We start from the raw sequence: 18,300 nt of genomic DNA, 5'->3' as shown, positions 1-18,300 counted from the left end.
GCAGGTGTCTTTTCCCCAGGGTGGGGGATTTCAAGTCGAGGGAGCTTATTTTTAAGATGAGAGGAGAAAGATTTCAAAAAGACATGAGGTACAATTTTCTTACACAGAGAATGGTTTGCATGTGGAATGAACTTCCGGAGAAAGTGGTAGATGCAGGTACAGTTACAATGTTTAAAAGATATTTGGATAAATACATGAATAAGAAATATTTGGAAGGACATGGGCCAAGTGCAGGCAGATGGGACTAGTTTTTTGGGATTATGATCAGCATGGACTAGTTAGACTGAAGGGTCTGTTTCCTGTTTACTCTATAACTAGATTCATAAAGAAAATTGTTAAATAAAGATCCAGTGACTTAACCTTGGAGGTTTAAAGAGCTTATTCACCAGCTCCTATTGTTTAGGCAATTTACGATTCATTTTGATATCTACTACTAATGTTTAGGAGCTAGAAAAATAATTTATGAATCCCTTTTCCTTCATTTTGAATTATTGAACTTAGAACATAGCATTGTCATTTGAAATATGTCAAAAGTGTGTACAGTTGAACAGGGAGTGAATTTTAAAGATGAGGCTATTAAATGCCTAGTTTACCATCGGTTGATATTAATGCTGGCTATTCTTTTGGCTGAAAAAGCTGAATGTTAATGAATCTTTAGTTCAAGCCTACACTCCAATCAGGAGCTCAACGCTTCAGTATTTAAGTCTCAATAAATGCTTCAAGCGTGTTTTATTCTGGAATACAAGACTCATTGAAGTAGCTTCTGACTTTTCACACCTCTCCAGGCATAACACAGACTGATATTTTGCTATTCTTTGGACCTCCTTCTATAATTATCTTCACCTCTGACCCTCTTTCACATCCTTTATAAACCTCCTCAAACTATTTCTATTTGACCTAACTCTTGGGCATTTCTCCTAATCTCTTTATTCTTGGCTTAATGATGGATTTTATTACATCCATCTGTGAAGCACCCTGAGCCACATTTTCAACTAAAAGGGCCATATAAAAATCACATTGGTCTGGTGATTATAACTATTCCCACACTGACTAAAGTCTCCAGGAAGGTCCTGCCATCTCAATCCTCACCTGAGGTATGGTGACCCTGGGATTAAACTCACCACGTTTCATCCCATTCTAATGAGAAAGCAGCCCTGTGGTCCTCTGGGACTGTGATGATTTTACCTTTACTTTTACTTTGCATCTGTTTTTTCTGAAGCAAGTAAGCCTGATCTCCACTGCTCACTGATTTAAAAAAAATATTTTTATATTAAAGACAGTTAAAATAGGAGCGAACTTAAATGTGCAATCCAAACTGACAAAGCAATGCTGTACTCAAGAAACACTGACTTGTTTGGGGTGTTATCTTTTGAAAGAGATGTTAACCCAGGTGCCATCTTCCCTTGTAAATAGGCATTGAATGGCCTATGATACTATTTTAAGAGGTCATCATTATTGGTGATCCCTTACAGATGAGGAAGACTCTCATCCACTCTCGGGGTGAGTTTGTAGGTGGCTGGACAGACTGATATGGCTACCGTAAGCCCTGTTACACAGTGGTCATGGGAAGGGATGGATGGAGTGCCAGTGCGTTCCTTTCACTGTTTCTGCCTGGCTTCTGCTTTTTCTCGGCGGTGAGTTTCAAGGTGCTCAAAGCCTTCTCGGATGCTCCTCCTCCACTTTGGACAGTCTTGGGCTAGTGATTCCCAGATCTCAGTGGGAATGCTGCACTTCCCCAGTAAGGTCTTGAGGGTATTTCTGAAGCAGCCCCTCTGAAGCCTGCCTGCTGTCTTGGAGGTGGGAATAGAGCACCTGCTTGGGGAGTTTCATGTCGGTCATGTGGACAATGTACCCAACCTATCGCAGCCAATCAAGGGAGGTGGGGTTGGGGGTCAGTGTCTTGATGCTGGGGATGTTGACCAAGTCACAGATGCTGGTGTCGGTGCGTCTTTTTTCCCAACAGATTTGCAGGATCATGCACGGGTAATGTTGGTGGTATTGCTCCAGCGCCTTGAGGTATCTGCTATAGACAGACCACTTCTCAGATCCAGGAAAGCAGGAACCACCACAGCTCTGTATACCCTGATCTGGGTGTCAGATCTGATGTGGTTGTTTTTTTCATATCCTTTTCCTCAGGCAGCTGAAAGCTGTACTAACACACTGGAGGCAGTGCTGGATCTCTTCATCAAGAGCTGCTTTGGCCAACAGGACACTCCTGGGGTATTGGAAGTGGTCAATGTTCTCTAAGGCCTCCCTGTGGACCTTGATGATTAGGGGTTCACTCCACAAGGCCAGGCCTGGTTGGTGGAGGACTTTCATCTTGCGGATGCTCAGGGTGTGACCAGAGCCCTTATATTACTCTGTATAGGTGCTGACAAGGCCAGGAGAACATCCTCTGAGATTGAACATACACAAGCACCACCCGTGTACTGCAGCTCGATGGCACTGTTTTGGGTGACTTTGGTTTTTGCTTGAAGGCGGTGGAGGTTGAATAATTTTCCACTGCTTCTGTAAGTTAGCTCCTCTCCAGCAGGGAGTTTGTCAGCAGTGGGGTAAAGTATTGCAGTGAGGTAGGTCGAAACAGTGTTGGGGCAATGATGCAGCCCTGCTTGACACTGGTCTGAATGGAGAATGGATCGATGGTGGAGTCATTTGTCATCATCACGACTTCCATGTCATTGTGGAGCAGGCTAAGGATGGTGACAAACTTTAGGGTGCAACCAAAACAGAGAAGGATGCTCCATTATAGAGCATCAATATTTTAAGAGGAGCAAGAGTTTGGCCAATGTCTAAAACAGACAACATTGTAATTTATTTAATTGCTGCTTGTAGTAACTGGCTTAGGACAAATTGATTTTCTGTTTCCAACATTATAACAGTGCATTTTACCGAGCTTGTGAAAGGTACTATATTAATGCAAGTGTTCCTTTCCGTAAACTAAATGTTAATCATTTTGTATACAACCCAAACATGTCTGCTGACCACATTCCATCACACTGATTTTAGAAAAACATGGATCCTTAACACCTGGTTGGAAGAAGCAAAAGGTCTCGGGCGTTTGAAGAACAGTACCTAAAGGCCATAAGATCTTAATGCATAGGAGCAGAAATTAGGCCATTCAGTCCATCGAGTCTGCTCCACCATTCAAACATGGCTGATACGTTCCTCAACTTCATTTTCCTGCTTTGTCCCCGTAACCGCTGATCCTCTTGATACTCAAAAACCTATCCATCTCAGTCTTAAATATGTTCAATAACCTGGCCTCTGCAGCCTTCTGTGGCAATGAATTCCATAGATTCACCATTCTCTGGCTGAAGAAGTTTCTCCTTATCTCTGTTCTAAAAGATTTTCCCTTTACTCTCAGGCCGTGCTCTCATGTCCTAGTCTCTCCTACCAATGGAAACATTTTCCCAACATCCACTCTGTCCAGGCCATTCAGGATTCTGTATGTTTCAATTAGATCCTCCCTCATCCTTCTAAACAATATTAACTACAGATCCGTAGTGCTCAAATATTCGACACATGTTAAGCTTTTCATTCCTGGGTTCATTCTCATGACAGTGATACCTTTGACAATGCAGTACTCCCTCAGTGCAGCATTGAACAATCAGTCTGATTCAGGGATTAAGATAACCTCCTGGGGATAATCAACTGAAGGGAATCATCAACTTGGATTTAATCACATTATCACCATGCAGTGCCAATAGGTAGAAAGCGCACATGTGGAAAATTGAGTGGAATGAGCAATGGGCTGAACTCTGAGATCCTACATGTTAGAATAACCTGTTGAGACTCAACTATGAAGAATGGTTACTTGAGCAAGATGTTGAAGAATGTATATGTGGAAAAGCATGCAACAAGACTTCCAGTAGATTTGAGAAGCAAAATCAATTTCACAGTTTACTTACATACCTTCTTAATAATAACAGTTATTTAAAGCTCAGTTTAGTACTGGTTATATTTCCTCCAAACTTGTCTGTAAATATCAAAGAAAAATAGGGTTAATAAACCATATGCCTATTAAAAGTCTATAAATAAAATCAAACATTATTATTTACAAGGTCAGCCTGCAAATGAATATTTAGGAGGATGAGGGTCGAGAGTGTGGTGCTGGAAAAACACAGCAGACCAGGCAGCATCTGAGGAGTAGGAGAATCGATGTTTTGGGCATCAGCCCTTCATCAGGAATCCTGATTACTGAAGAAGGGCTCATGCCCGAACCGTCAATTTGCCTGCTCCTTGAATGCTTCCTGACCTGCTGTGCTTTTCCAGCACCACACTCTCAACTTTGATCTCCACCATCTGCAATCCCCACTTTCTCCAATATAGGAGAATGGCCAAATTACATGGAAAAATCATTTTAACTTTCCAAATAGGTTAAAATGTAATGACATTTACAAATCGTATCTTGTTATGTAAATAAACATCATCCATGAAATCGTGTAATATAAGTAAATATATAAAAGTGATGATTAAGCTCAAGAAATCACAATCTACTGTAAAGCAACTCTGAGCATTATACACTAATTATCATCATTCTCATTAGAAGCATGCTAACTTTTATTGCAGCATTATTTTGAATACTATTTGTTCTTTTGTAATCAGGCAAATTTTTATTGCCCACAAATGTGAAAAAGTGTCTTGAATTTAAATGACTACAGCAAAACTGAAGAGATGATTATTTTCAATGAATTCTTAGAAGATATTTTCAGAAGATTACAAATCTTTCCATTGTTTTCAATCTGAACAGTTTTCTCATTTCAACTTCGTGCATTTATCTTTTTACGCAGTTAAACATCTGTGCAATTCTGCATGTTACTGTCTGTGGCTATTAAACATTGAGTCAATAGCAATTAGTGCCCAGTGTTGACAGCTTCACCTGTATCTTCATGCATTAACATAGCAACTAGGTGCAGTGTCCAGTAGTGGGGAGCTGGATTAATATGATCAGGCTGCTCAAGCAGCCAATCACGTTTAAGGATTTTCACAGCCAGTCAACCAGGAATGAAAAAACAGTAAGATGAAAACATTCCTAAAATGTTTTACATCATATCAATTAAAGATTGGGACTTAAAGATTGAAATCTTAAAAAAACTTCTGTAAGAAAGCCAATTTAAAGAATAGTTCAGAAAGAATCAATGATTAGTCATACAACAGCACTCCAAAAACTCAAAATTATTTGATAGGGACAGTTCTGATGTTTGTTTTGATTTATCAACCACATCATTATTAAAAATCTTGTGACAATTTAGTAAGAAAGTGGGTTTTGTAACAGCTATTCAAAAGACATTTTCTTATTATTTTTGTTTTCAAGCTTTCACATTTTAAAGGGATGCAAACATTGCTTCATTTGGATATCGAAGGAGATACAGCAGGAAAGTTTAAATTCTTGCTGACTTCAAAAGTTGCCTATTTGCCGGTTCGCAGTGTTGGTGTGCAGCCTGTTATACAACACCGGAGTGCAGTGTTAGAATTGCCTTGCTAGTTTGATACCCTGATGTTGGAAGCAGGGTGAGCCACCATCCCATAACTTGAGATTCAAACTGGATCCTGAGTCAGACAGTTTTGTACTGGGTCTTGGGTCTAGGCAGGTCTTGTGTCTGTAAATGCCTTGGACCTAGCTGATGATTCAGGTTCAGGGATCCTTAGGGGTTATAGGAAAATTGACCCAGTAGCAGCAGACTGGCTATAGCAAGTAAATGCAACTATAGTCTCATGCATTTGTAAAGGACTGACTTTTGTTTTGCTAACACCATCTGTCCACATGTTCTCCACCCCCTTCATCCCCATTCATATGGCCTTGGGAACTGCAGCCCTCATGTCAAATGTCCCTTTATTTTTTTCTCAGATTCTGTCACCCTCGATCAGAGTGATAGTGGCAATGATGCTGAAAGGTCACTGTCGATGCCCTGTTGCCTCCTCCTACAAGAGCTGAGTTCCTCAGTTTGAAATTGGAAAGAATGGCAGTTGGGTATCACCAGAGTGGACAGGAGGACAGGCCAGTCAGGAACCTCATGTAGGAGGCTATGAAAATGACTCCTATCAGAGGGAAACCATCCTGGATTTAATGAGTGACAAAGGGAATGGGGGAAATCCACCAACGAAAGGAAGGCAATAAGGCTTACTTAATGAGCCAGTTAAAATCAATTATCCCTGAGCCCACTGGGATTTAAGAGTGGCCCACATATTATATGAGACTGGTAAAGGTCTCTCTCCCCTCCAGCAAGCCATGTTGTGTTTGCCAGCAGTTCATATGGAGAGTGGAGAAGAGACCTCATTCACAGATAGTCGGTATCTAATTAAGTGTCCTAGCGTTAGAAAACCCACTCCTGCTCTTACATCAAAGACCTAGTGATAACCCCTCCCTGCGACAACCCCCAACTCTGTGAAGGCCCCCATGTGTTACCAACAGTGCCTATCACTTCAGACTTCTGATTGGCTGGCAGCTCCTGGACAGGAACTGATCCGATGGGAGACCTAATACTGTCCAGCTAAGTGGCTGCTGACCTCATAACTGCATTGAGTCACCTGGAGAAAAGCACTCAGGATTCCCAACAGCTTGTGTCAACAAGTGCACCCCTCCCCCCACCCCCCCCCAAATGCGCACACATAATCATAAGCAAGTCAAGAATTCACAATCACATTGATTAGTTTAATAGACAGTTACGGTCAGGGTTTTACAATTGATCAACAATAGGATATGACCAAGATCATAAAACCAGAAGTAAACCATTCTGCCCATGAGTCTGCTCCACTATTCAATGAGATCATGGCTGACCTGATAATCCTCAAGGAGAAAGTGAGAGCTGTGGATGCTAGAGAGTTAAGGTTGATAAAACGTGGGGCTGGATAAAGCACAGCAGTTCAGGCAGCATCTGAGGACTGAAGAAGGGTTATTCCTGAAACGTCGACTCTCTTGCTCCTCAGATGCAATTTGACCTGCTGTGCTTTTTTCAGCACTATGCTTTATCAACTCTGACAATCCTCAATTCCACATTACTGCCTTTTCGCCATCACCCTTGATTCCCTTACTGGTTAATAATCTGTCTACCTCAGTCTTGAATATGCTTAATGACCCAGCCTCAACAGTCCTCTATGGTAAATAATTATACAGATTCAACTATCCTCTGACAGAAGAAAATCCTCCTCATCACTGGTTTAAGTGTGTGCCCTCTAATTCTGAGATTATCTCTTCTGGTCCCAGACTCTCCCACAAAGGGAAACAATATCTTCACATCTATCCCACCAAGTCCCCTAAGTTTCAAAGAGGTTGCCTCTTGTTCTTCTAAATACTAATAAATCCAATCTAATCAACCTCTCCTCATAACACAGTGTCTCTAAACCTAGTATCAACCAAGTGAACCTTCTCTAGACTGCCTACAATGACAGTGTATCTTTCCTTAGATAATAAAACTGTTCGCAGTATACTAGCTATTATCTGACTAATGTATAGTATAGTTTTATTAAGATGTCCCTACTTTTATACTCCATTCCCTTGAAAAAAAAGACCAATGTTTAATTTGCTTTCCCTGTTCTCTGCTGAGATTGGATGATAACTTTTTTATGATTCATGGATGAATACTCCCAAGTCTCTCTTCTGCAGCTTTCTGCAGTCTTTCTCCATTTAAATAATAGTCAGCTCCTCTATACATCTGCCAAAATGCATATCTCACATTTTCCAATGTTATATTTCATCTACTAAATTTTAACCCACATGCTTAACCTGCCTACATCCTTCTGCAGATTCTTTGTATCTTCTCAACATGACTTCCTTTCCCATATATATTTTTGAGTCATATAATCTGTCACATTGGTGAATTATTATCACATTGTTGCAAATGGTATTTATATGTGTCCAAAAGTTATTTGCCACTGCATTGGAAATAGATTTTCCTCTCCATTAATGCATGCAGTGAGAATCATAGAATCATAGTAGTTCAATGTTTGGCTTCTGGCCTGGGACTTTAAATGGGTTGAGTTAGAAACCAACGAGAGTTGAGAACAAAAATTGCAAATCAGGCCATTTCTGCTAACTGTGGAACATCTGCAGAAATAAGCTTCCCTAAAACAGGTCGAATTTCTTCAACGTTGTGCATGTCAGTATTCTTTTTGTGACCTCCATTGCAGAATGTTTGAGTCTGTCAAAAAAGTGACCATGTAATCAAGATGCTGCAACCATCAGAGGACACAACCGATAGTTGTTGGCCACCTCTGAGATGCATAATTGCGGATTCAAGTCTTACTCTAAAAATATAAACTAAAACAAAATCCATCTTTTCATTCTGTGGGGTCGTGCTGCATTGTTGAAAGTGCCATCTTTCAGTATATTAAACTGAGGTTCTCTTAGGGGTTGTAATAAGTTGCATGGCACTGTTTTGAAGATGTTCCAGGAAGTTAACCCCAGTGACTTGACTATACATAACAAAAGTAGATGAGCTGGCCATTTTTTCTATTTGTGTATCCAAACTGATTGCCATGTTTCCTACTGCAGCTATTCCACATTTAAAGGCAGCCTTCCTTTTCTGGTCTTCTAAAAGACACTATAAATCCCAATCTTTTTCAGCTCTGTAATAAAGCAACTGAACAGTTTGGATCAGTTTGGTATCTATTACCTGACTTCAGGTATCAAACCAATTTAATTAATGAAATTGTGTTTAGTTTTAGCTTTAAAAGGTCTGAAGTTCACATTTCAGCACAAACTGAATAATGAAATTGAAATAGAAAGTGTGAGAGACACTCAGCAGGTCTAGCAGCATCTGTGGAGAGAGAAACAGAGTTGGAGTCTCACATCCAATCTGATTCTTCTTCTGAACTGAAGAGAGGTGAAAATGTGATGATTATTGAGGTTGGGGCATGTGAAACAAAGTGGCTGATTGGAGGGTAAGGGAAATTCGGGAGCAAATTTGTCATAGAACAAAAAGCAAAGAAAGTGGTCATTATTGGAGAGAAGTGACAAAGTATTGGTGCAGAGTAAGTGGTAATAGCAGAATATAAGTTAACTCTGAAGACAAAATACAGATAACAATGGAGTAAAGAAATATCAAAATGGATAGAGTTTGTGGTTTGAATTTATTGAACTTGTTGTGAAGTCCAGGAGACTGTAAAACCACTTTGGTTGGAAAATGCCAAAGTGGAAAGTGAAGCGCTGTTCCTCTAGTTTGTGTTCATTACAACACTGTGGCAAGCCTAGTACAGAAATATGAGCATGAAAGCAAAATGGTGGCGTGAAATAGCAAGTGATTGGATCCATGTTTGGTTTCCCTAGTGCAGTTGAGACTGCATTTTATAAAGCAATCCATGAGATTGAAAGAAGTATAAGTCATTGTGCACCTGGAAGCAGTATTGGGCCTTGGACAGTGAGAAGGGAAGATGTAAAAATACAACTTTAAGCAATGTCGTGGGCAGCTTCTATGGGAAAAGGTTTTTGGGGGTGATAAAGGAATGAACCTTTTGGAATGCTGATAGGTCGACAAAATATGTTTGATGGTGGCATTGTGCTAAAGGAGGCAACTCCAAATTTACATCACTTAGCCATTTCAGTGTACCACCTTGCGTTTGTGCTCACATTTCTGTACTAGGTCTGATGCACTATTCCAGTGAAAACCAAAACAAATTCAGGAACAAATCTCATGTTTTCAATGAAGTATTTTATAGCCTTCTGGACTCACATAGTTTTCTGGATTCAACACAAAATTCAACAAGTTCAGTTCATTATTTCTGTCCTCCATTTTAATTCTGCTCCTCCCCTGCCCCCCCACCCCCCACCCCCCACCTCCCAGCGTGAGAGCTGACCTTTAATCTACTATTAACACACTGTCAGGACCATGGTTCCCCTACAGCCATCTAGTTGTCATCTAATATTTACCTGACCTTCAATCTTGTTTCATTTACCCCTCTTCTGACCAACCCACTCTTCAACTGCATAAAACTCATCATGTTGACAGCTCTCTTCAGTTCTGTTAAAGAGCCATATCGGACTTGAAACCTTAACTGTTTTCTCTCCCAAAATGCTGCCAAGTCTGTTCAAGTTTTCCATTATTTTCTGTATTTGTACCAGATTTCCAGGATCCACAGTATTTTGCTTTTATTTGAATAAAGAAGTTGGTAAGCAAGTAAGTGAAGCTAGTTATGGTTATGGAACAGTTGCACCCTTAGAGTTGAAGATGGGTAATTATCACTGTCATTTTGACTTTTGTCTCCTGGATTGAATAAACAGGTCACAACAAAGAGGTCAGTTAATCTTGTCCTACTGTAGTGCAAGGTACAAGATTTCAATCAGTCATTATGAAAAACACCTTAAATCTACCATCTACCATTGCCTGGCAGTTAATTTTTCAATCAAGTCATGTCTTTGAAGGTGCTACTACTGCTACAATTCACAATTGGTCACTTGGTTTGATGGCATGGAGACTTGTGTTGGAACACACAGTTTAGTATCCTGCATTCATAATCTCTTTTGTTTCAAAGGAATATTTGAGATGTGTGTATAGTCGGAGTCAGAATCCGAAATGGTCCGCTTTCAGTTTAGATGTAATTCATCCAGTGTAACATGGACAACAGTAGTTCAATTCCCATTCCAGCTGAGGTAGGCTTCAGATCTATCTCATTGTCCTGCCCCTGAGATTGGTAGACAGTGGTAAATCACCCCTGACAAAAAAACTGCCATAAAAATGGTTCAGGATGAAGCATCAGATCATGAGCCAAGAATGTGTCTTCAGGCAGAGCACATATCATATTTCAAGATCACAGTTGCATGCTTTTCCTTTTCTGTCAGGACTTTAAGGCCATGATTGTAATATCTGTAAGTGGAGCATCATTTTGTATCATAACAGAATGGATTTGCTTCTCCTCTTTCTGCAGTGAGATAATAGAATTTGACAAGTGATGAAGAGTCCCCAGACTTACTTTTATATGTCTTTTGCATTGATAACTGTAGGACTGAAAAGAATTTCAACACTAGTTAAAAGAGTTGGGGTGGCACAGTTGCTCAGTGGTTAGCACTGCTATGTCACAGCGCCAGGGACCCAGGTTCAATTCCCACCTCGGGTGACTGTCTGTGTGGAGTTTGCACATTCTCCCCGTGTCTGCGTGGTTTTCCTCAGAGTGCTCAGGACTTCCCCCACAATCCAAAGATATGCAGTATAGGTAAATTGGTCATGCTAAGTTGCCCATAGTGTTCAGGGATGTGTAGGTTAAGTGCATTAGTCAGGGGTAAATGTAGGGCAGTGGGTCTGGGTGGGTTACTCTTCAGAGGGTCAGCGTGGGTTTGTTGGGCCAAAGGGCACTATAGGGATTCTATAATTCTAATTTATCCTGTGAAACTTTGTCTGGCTAGCAAGAAATGACATAATAAAGGTTGCATGTATTGCAGTTCCCTGAAGAAATTTATTATTTTGGAATCCTACGGATCTTAAACAATATGTGATTTACTTTCATCAAAAAGAAGTAATTTATACTGGAAGTAGAGCCTACTCAGGAAGACAGTAGAGCAACAATGGCAGGAGTTTCTGGGGACTTGAGGACACAATACAGGGGTTCATTCCTAAGAAAAGAAAGATGATGTGGGGTGGGGTGGTGGTAGTTAGATAGCCAAGGCTGACAAAGGAAGTCAGGAAATGTATCAAAGAGAAAGAAAGAGCCTATAAAGTGGCCAAGAGCACTGGGAGATCAGAAGATTGGGAAGGCTATAAAAACAAACAGAGGATAACAAAGAGAAAAATAAGGAAGAAGAGGATCAAATATGAAGGTAAGCTAGCCAGTAATATTAGAAATGATTGTAAAAGTTTCTTTCAATACATAAAAAACAAATGAGAGTAGAAATTGGGCCACTCCAAATTGATGCTGGAAGGCTAGTGATGGGAGCTAAGGAATTAGCTGAAGAACTTAATAAGTACTTTGTGTCAGTCTTCACAGAGGAAGACATGAGTAATATTCCAATAACTAAGGAGAGTCAGGGGATAGAGTTGAGTATGGTACCCTTACAAAAGACAAAGTGCTGGAAAAGTTAAAAGGTCTAAGAATTGATAAATCTCCTGATCTTGATAGGCTACATCCTAGAGTTCTGAGGGAGGTGGCTGAGGAAATAGTGGAGGTGTTGGTTGCAATCTTTCAAAAATCACTTGAATCAGGCAAAGTCATAGAGGATGAGAAAATCACTGTTGTAACCCCCTTGTTCAAGAAAGGATCAAGATGGAAAATTATAGACCGATTAGCCTAATCTTGGTTGCAGGTAAAATTCTAGAATCCATTGTTAAGGATGAGATTTCTAAATCCTTGGAAGTGCAGGGTCAGATTAGAACAAGTCAGCATGGATTTAGTAAGCGGAGGTCATGCTTGACAAACCTGTTAGAATTCTTTGAAGAGGTAATAAGTAGGTTAGACCAGGGATACCCTTGGATGTTATCTATCTAGACTTCCAAAAGACCTTTGATAAAGTGCCTCATGGGAGACTGCTAAGTAAGGTGAGGGCCCATGGTGTTTAAGGTGAGCTACTGGCATGGATTGAGGATTGGCTGAGCAAATGTGAGGTCTTGCACTTTGGAAAAAAAGTATAAAAGTATACAGGCATGGATTATTTTCTAAACGATGAGAAAATTCACAAAGCCAAAGTACAAAAGAATCTGTGAGTGCTAGAGCAGGATTCTCTAAAGGTTGACTTGCAGGTTGAGTCCATGGTTAAGAAAACAAATGTAATGTTGTCATTTATGTCAAGAGGGCTGGAATATAAAAGCAGTGATGTGCTTCTGAGACTTTATAAAGCTCTGGTTAGGCCCCATTTGGAGTACTGAGTCCAATTTTGGGCCCCACACCTCAGGAAGGACATACTGGCACTGGAGCATGTCCAACAGAGATTCACACGGATGATCCCTGGAATGAAAGGCCTAACATACGATGAACGGCTGAGGATCCTGGGATTGTATTCATTAGAGTTTAGAAGGTTGAGGGGAGATCTAATAGAAACTTTCAAGATAATCCATGGCTTAGAAATGGCAGACGCTGGGAATTTGTTTCCGTTAGGTGGGAGACTAGAAACCGTGGGCTCAGCCTTAGAATTAGAAGGGGTCAATTTAGAATGGAAATGAAGAGACATTTCTTCAGCCAGAGAATAGTGGGCTTATGGGATTCATTGCCACAGAGCGCAGTGGAGACTGGGACATTAAATGTCTTCAAGGCAGAGATTGATAAGTTCTTGATTTCGCAAGGAATTAAGGGCTATGGGGAGAGTGTGGGTAAGTGGAGTTGAAACGCCCATCAGCCATGATTAAATGGCGGAGTGGACTCGATGGGCCAAATGGCCTTACTTCCACTCCTATGTCATATGGTCTTATACATATGCAGTTATTGATCATTACAGATTCCTCACTAAGCAAAGATTAAATGTTTATTGCATTAGCTAAGTTTAACAAATACTATTTAAACCATAATGGCATTTAAATATGTATGCGTGAAACTTTATTGGAGCAAACTTTTAACATTGATTGTTCATACAATAATTATATCCTAAACATTGCTTCTTCCAAAAGTGGAATTGGTTCGATATAAGTTGTTATTTTCTCCACCTCAGTAGCGTTTACTTTTTGTCATTCTTGTTTATTTTGTCATTTGTCACCCAAGTGTGCCATCTTTAACTATGGCAGTTTCATCTCCAAATACAAGTATGGCTCCTGGGCATGCCTATGTGTTGAGATGTGGTGTGTGAATTAGTACAGCACAGAATCGATAAAGGTAGATTACATTCAGCTCTGTATACATAATTCTTGATCTTTACATATACAGCGGAAACAAAGGCAAGGATCTCAACACCATCAAATCCCTGCGAGTTCTCAGAGTGTTGCGGCCACTGAAAACCATCAAACGTTTGCCAAAATTAAAGGTATGGAGTCTTTGTATCTTTATGTTTATGCAGAGAATCTTGTGTTAGTTTAAAAAAAAATTGAAGAAAGGATTGTTTTTGCATTAACTCCTGCACCAACTGGAAAGGGGCAGTTGTACATACACACTTAGCTCACAATCTGAACAGGTGCACACGTGCAGAATCTCCCACTGAGATAATGGCTGCCAGTTTAACACCACTAAAGTGACCTGGTTGGAAAGGCGTTTTGCAGGAAACTTGTAGAGAGCTCAGTTTGGACACAGAATTTGAAATCCTCATGTCAGGTTCAAAACTTCTCATCGGAAGATTTTTTTCTTTAATATTGCATTCAAAATATTTCTTGTAAATTGATGTTTAGCAATGGTGGAAGTCCACCCTTAAAAGCATGTTGTCTGGTTTCCAACACTGATTGCCAGCCAGACTGAGGGGTGCTGGGCAAAAACATAATTTACCACTAGAATTAATGAACAGTACAACGCAGGAACAGGCCCTTCGGCCCCAAGTCAATGCCGACCATTCTAAACTAATCCTGTCTGCCTGCACATGCTCTCTATCCCTCTGTTCTCTGTTTGTTCATGCATCGTGTCTAAATGTCTCCTAACCATTGCTGTTTGATCTGCTTCTCCCAACTCCCCTGGCAGTATGTTTCAGGGAACCTATTACCCTCTATGTTAAAAGAAGACTTTCTTTGCACATCTTCTTTAAACTTTCCCCATCTAATCTTAAACCTAAGCAGTTAAATATTTGACGTTTCCATCCTGAGAAAAAGACTCAGATTATCCACCTTATCTATGCCTCTCATATTTTTATTTACTTCTATCAAGTTGTCCTTCAGCTTCCCACACTCCATCAAAAACGATCCACGTTCTTCTAACCTCTCCTTATAGCTAATACCTGTGTACTCCAATCCAGGCAACATCTTGGTAAACCTCTTTTGCACCATCTTCAAAGCCTCCTCAGTCTTCCTAAAGTGCAGTGACCACAACTGCACACAATACTCCAAATGTGGCCTGATGTTTTAAACAGCTGCAACATGACTTGCCAATTTTTATACTCAATGCCCTGACCAATGAAGGCAAGTTCATGTTATATGCCTTACTTACTACCTTATCCACTTGCATTGCCACTTTCGGGGAACTGCAGACTTGGACCTCAAGCTCCCTCTGAATGGCAATGCTCCTTCCATTCCTCTTGCATTTAACCTCCCACTTGTCTGGATCAAACTCCATCTGCCATTTCTCCGCCCAACTTTCCAACTGATCTAAATTTTACTGTATCTTTTGATCACCTTCCTCACTATCTGCAAACTTACTGATCAGACCACCTATATGTTTATATGTATTTTCAACAGCAGAAGTCCCAGCACTTGCAGAATACCATGAGTCACAGACTTCCAATCAGAAAAACTCTTCCACAACTAGCCTCTGTCTTCTGTGACCAAGCCAATTTAGTATCCACCTTGCCAATCACTATGAATCTCATGTGACTTAATCTTCTGGACTAACCTCCCATGAGGTCTTTTTTGAGATGTAACTTTTGACATTTTATTGTTAGCAAGGAGTTGATAGTCCTTTCAGATGCACCAATGGAATTATCATTTTACCTTGTCTTCTCTGGTTAGAGAGAAGCAGTTCTAACTCCACATTTCAAGTCTTGTATCTCTCCAACACTCAAAACTGGTATCACGTTTAAATTAACAGTATTTGCAATACACCCGATGCTATCAGTTGATCTGATGTTCGGACTAAATGCTTTTTAAATACAGATTGCCACTCAGCAATGATTCTGTGAGTCTAGTCTTGTCTGTCACTTCTTGTTAACATCTGACTGCAAACTTGTTTCCTTTAGGCTGTCTTTGACTGCGTGGTGAACTCCCTGAAGAATGTTCTGAATATACTTATCGTTTACATGCTCTTCATGTTCATCTTTGCTGTCATTGCTGTGCAGCTTTTTAAGGGTAAATTCTTCTACTGCACTGACGAGTCAAAGGATTTGGAAAAAGACTGCAGGTAACCATCTCCAGACAGAGGCAATGGTTGTATTAACTGGAAGATCAACATATAGTTGAAGAAATAACAACTTTCAAATTAATTTTGTTGCTTGAACAATTCCATAAGCTGTTTTAATTCTCTTTGATTTAAACAAAATGTCATATCATGGTGTAAATTTCTCCTCTTTAGTGTTCTGGCTGATATTATTTCTCAATTAGTTAAGCTGATTTTCTGGGCATTATTACATTGTTGTTCATAGGAGCTGACTGTGAAAATTGTCTCCTAGTTTCCTACATTAGAACAATTACTACACTTCACATATAATTGGCTCCAAAGCCTTTTGGGATGTCCTGAAATTACAAAAGGCAGACTATCCATACAATCCCTTTCTTTAAAGAAGCATAACCGTCATTTAGGGATAGAATTTGCCTGGCAAAACTGAAGATGGTGGTCGGATACAAAATAGGACCATGGATTTATTTATGGTGCAAAAGTAGGCCATTTGGCCCAGCAAGTCCATATTAGTTCATACAATCTAGTCAACTCCATTCCTACTCGTTCTCCATAACACTAGAGATTTATTTCATTTAAGTATCCACCTGATTTGCTTTTGAAATCATTAATTATGTTTACTTCCACTATACTCCTGGAGAACGGATTTCAGGTCCTACTGCATAAAAATGTTCTTCATCCTATGACCCCCCCCCCACCAACATCAGCCTAAAATTTTAAATCTGTGTCTCCTACAGTCATTGCACCATCAACAAATAGGAAGTGTTCTTTCATTTCTACCTTCTCTAATTATGCTTGTCATTATCTTGTACACTGTTATCAAATCTCCCCTTAATCTCTTTTGCTCCAAGCAGAACAATCCCTGTCTCCCAAACTAGCATTGTAACTAAAACTTTACATTCCTGGAATCATGATGATTTAACTCCTCGACACTCTGTCAATGTCTTTACATCTTTTCTAAAATGCGGTGACCAGAACTGGAAGCAAGTCTGTAGCTGAGGCCTAAACATAGCAAATAGGAGCAATGTAGGCCAATCACCCCCTCAAGCCTGCTCTGCCATTCAATATGATCATGGCTGATCATTGAGCTGAATGCCCTAGTCTCACCCTGACCCCTATCCCTTGATCCCTTCAACCACAGAGCTATATGTATCTCCCCCTTGAAAAAATAAATTATTTTGGCCTCTACCACTCCACAGGCTCACCATTCTCTGGATGCAGAAATTCCTCCTTGTCTCAATCCTAAAACGTTTATCCCTTATCATTAAACTATGATCCTTTGTGGTCTGGACTCCTCCCACTATCAGGAGCATTCATCCTGACTCTAACCTGTCTAGTCCTTTTAGAATTTTGTAGGTTTCGATGAGATTGCCTCCCATTCTTCTAAACTTCAGTGAATACAATCCTAACCAACTCAAGCTCTCCTCATCCATCAGACCTGCCCTCTCAGGAATCAATGTGGTAAATCTTTACTGTGCTCCCTTTATAGCACGAGCATCCTTCCTCCAAAACTGCACACAATATTCCAGATATGGCCTCACCAATGCTCTGTATAATTGCAGTAAGAAATCCTTGTTATTGTACTCAAATCCTGTCGCTATGAAAGGCAACATACATTTTGCCTTCCTTACTACTTGCTGCCTCTGCCTGCTTACTTTCAGTGACTAATGCAGAGGCCACCTGGGCCTAATTGAACATACCCCTCTCTCAATTTACAGTCATTTAAATAATAATCTGCCTTTCTATTTTTTGCTATCAAAGTGGATCGCTTCATATTTATCCACATTCACTCACTCAGGCTTTCCAAATAATGCTGCAATATCTCTGCATCATCCTCACAGCTCACCCTCCTACCCAGCTTTGTGGTATCTATAAATTTAGAGCTATTACATTTCATTCCTTCATCTAAATCATTAACATATATTATGAATATAGTTCTACAATGGTTCAACAAGACCCCTGTGCTTTTGTATTCAATGTCTCTATTTATGAAGTCAGAATCCTCTATATTTCATAAACCATTCTATCAATGTGTCCTGCTATATTCACAAATCAATGCACATGCAACCACTGGTTCCTTTGTTCCTGCACATTTTTAGAGTTTTGTAATTAAATCTATCCTTCTCTTTACTATTTCCAAAACACATTGTCTCATGTTTCTGTATAAAGAATTCTATCTGTCACACATCTACACATTCTGCTAGCCTATTTATCCTGTTTCAGGCATCGTCATATTATCCTTAAAGTTTACCACTCCTTCATGTTCAGTATGTTCAAAAAAATTTTGAAATTTTACTTCACATTCTAGGATCCAAATAATTTATGCAAAGTTTCATTATCTTCATCAACCATCTCTGTACCTTCATCAAAAATTCAATTAGATTAGTCAAACACAATTTTTTATTCATTCACAGGATGTGGGCA

The 18,300-nt window shown here is 40.0% G+C and overlaps 1 protein-coding gene across 2 annotated transcripts in view; it reads left to right on the top strand.

The window, feature by feature from the left end:
* LOC140469212 (probable voltage-dependent N-type calcium channel subunit alpha-1B) overlaps positions 1–18,300 on the top strand; it is a 624,066-nt gene that overhangs the window by 494,226 nt on the left and 111,540 nt on the right. For both annotated transcript variants that reach the window (XM_072565528.1, XM_072565527.1), the window contains exons 27-28: positions 13,777–13,873; positions 15,722–15,882. In XM_072565528.1, the coding sequence (XP_072421629.1) occupies positions 13,777–13,873; positions 15,722–15,882 (258 nt within the window). The remainder of the gene's footprint in view (positions 1–13,776; positions 13,874–15,721; positions 15,883–18,300) is intronic.

Source organism: Chiloscyllium punctatum, chromosome 49, assembly GCF_047496795.1.
Source record: "Chiloscyllium punctatum isolate Juve2018m chromosome 49, sChiPun1.3, whole genome shotgun sequence".
NCBI lineage: Eukaryota > Metazoa > Chordata > Chondrichthyes > Orectolobiformes > Hemiscylliidae > Chiloscyllium > Chiloscyllium punctatum.
Note: the sequence above shows the minus strand (reverse complement) of the source record. Positions and strands in the feature narration are given on the sequence as shown.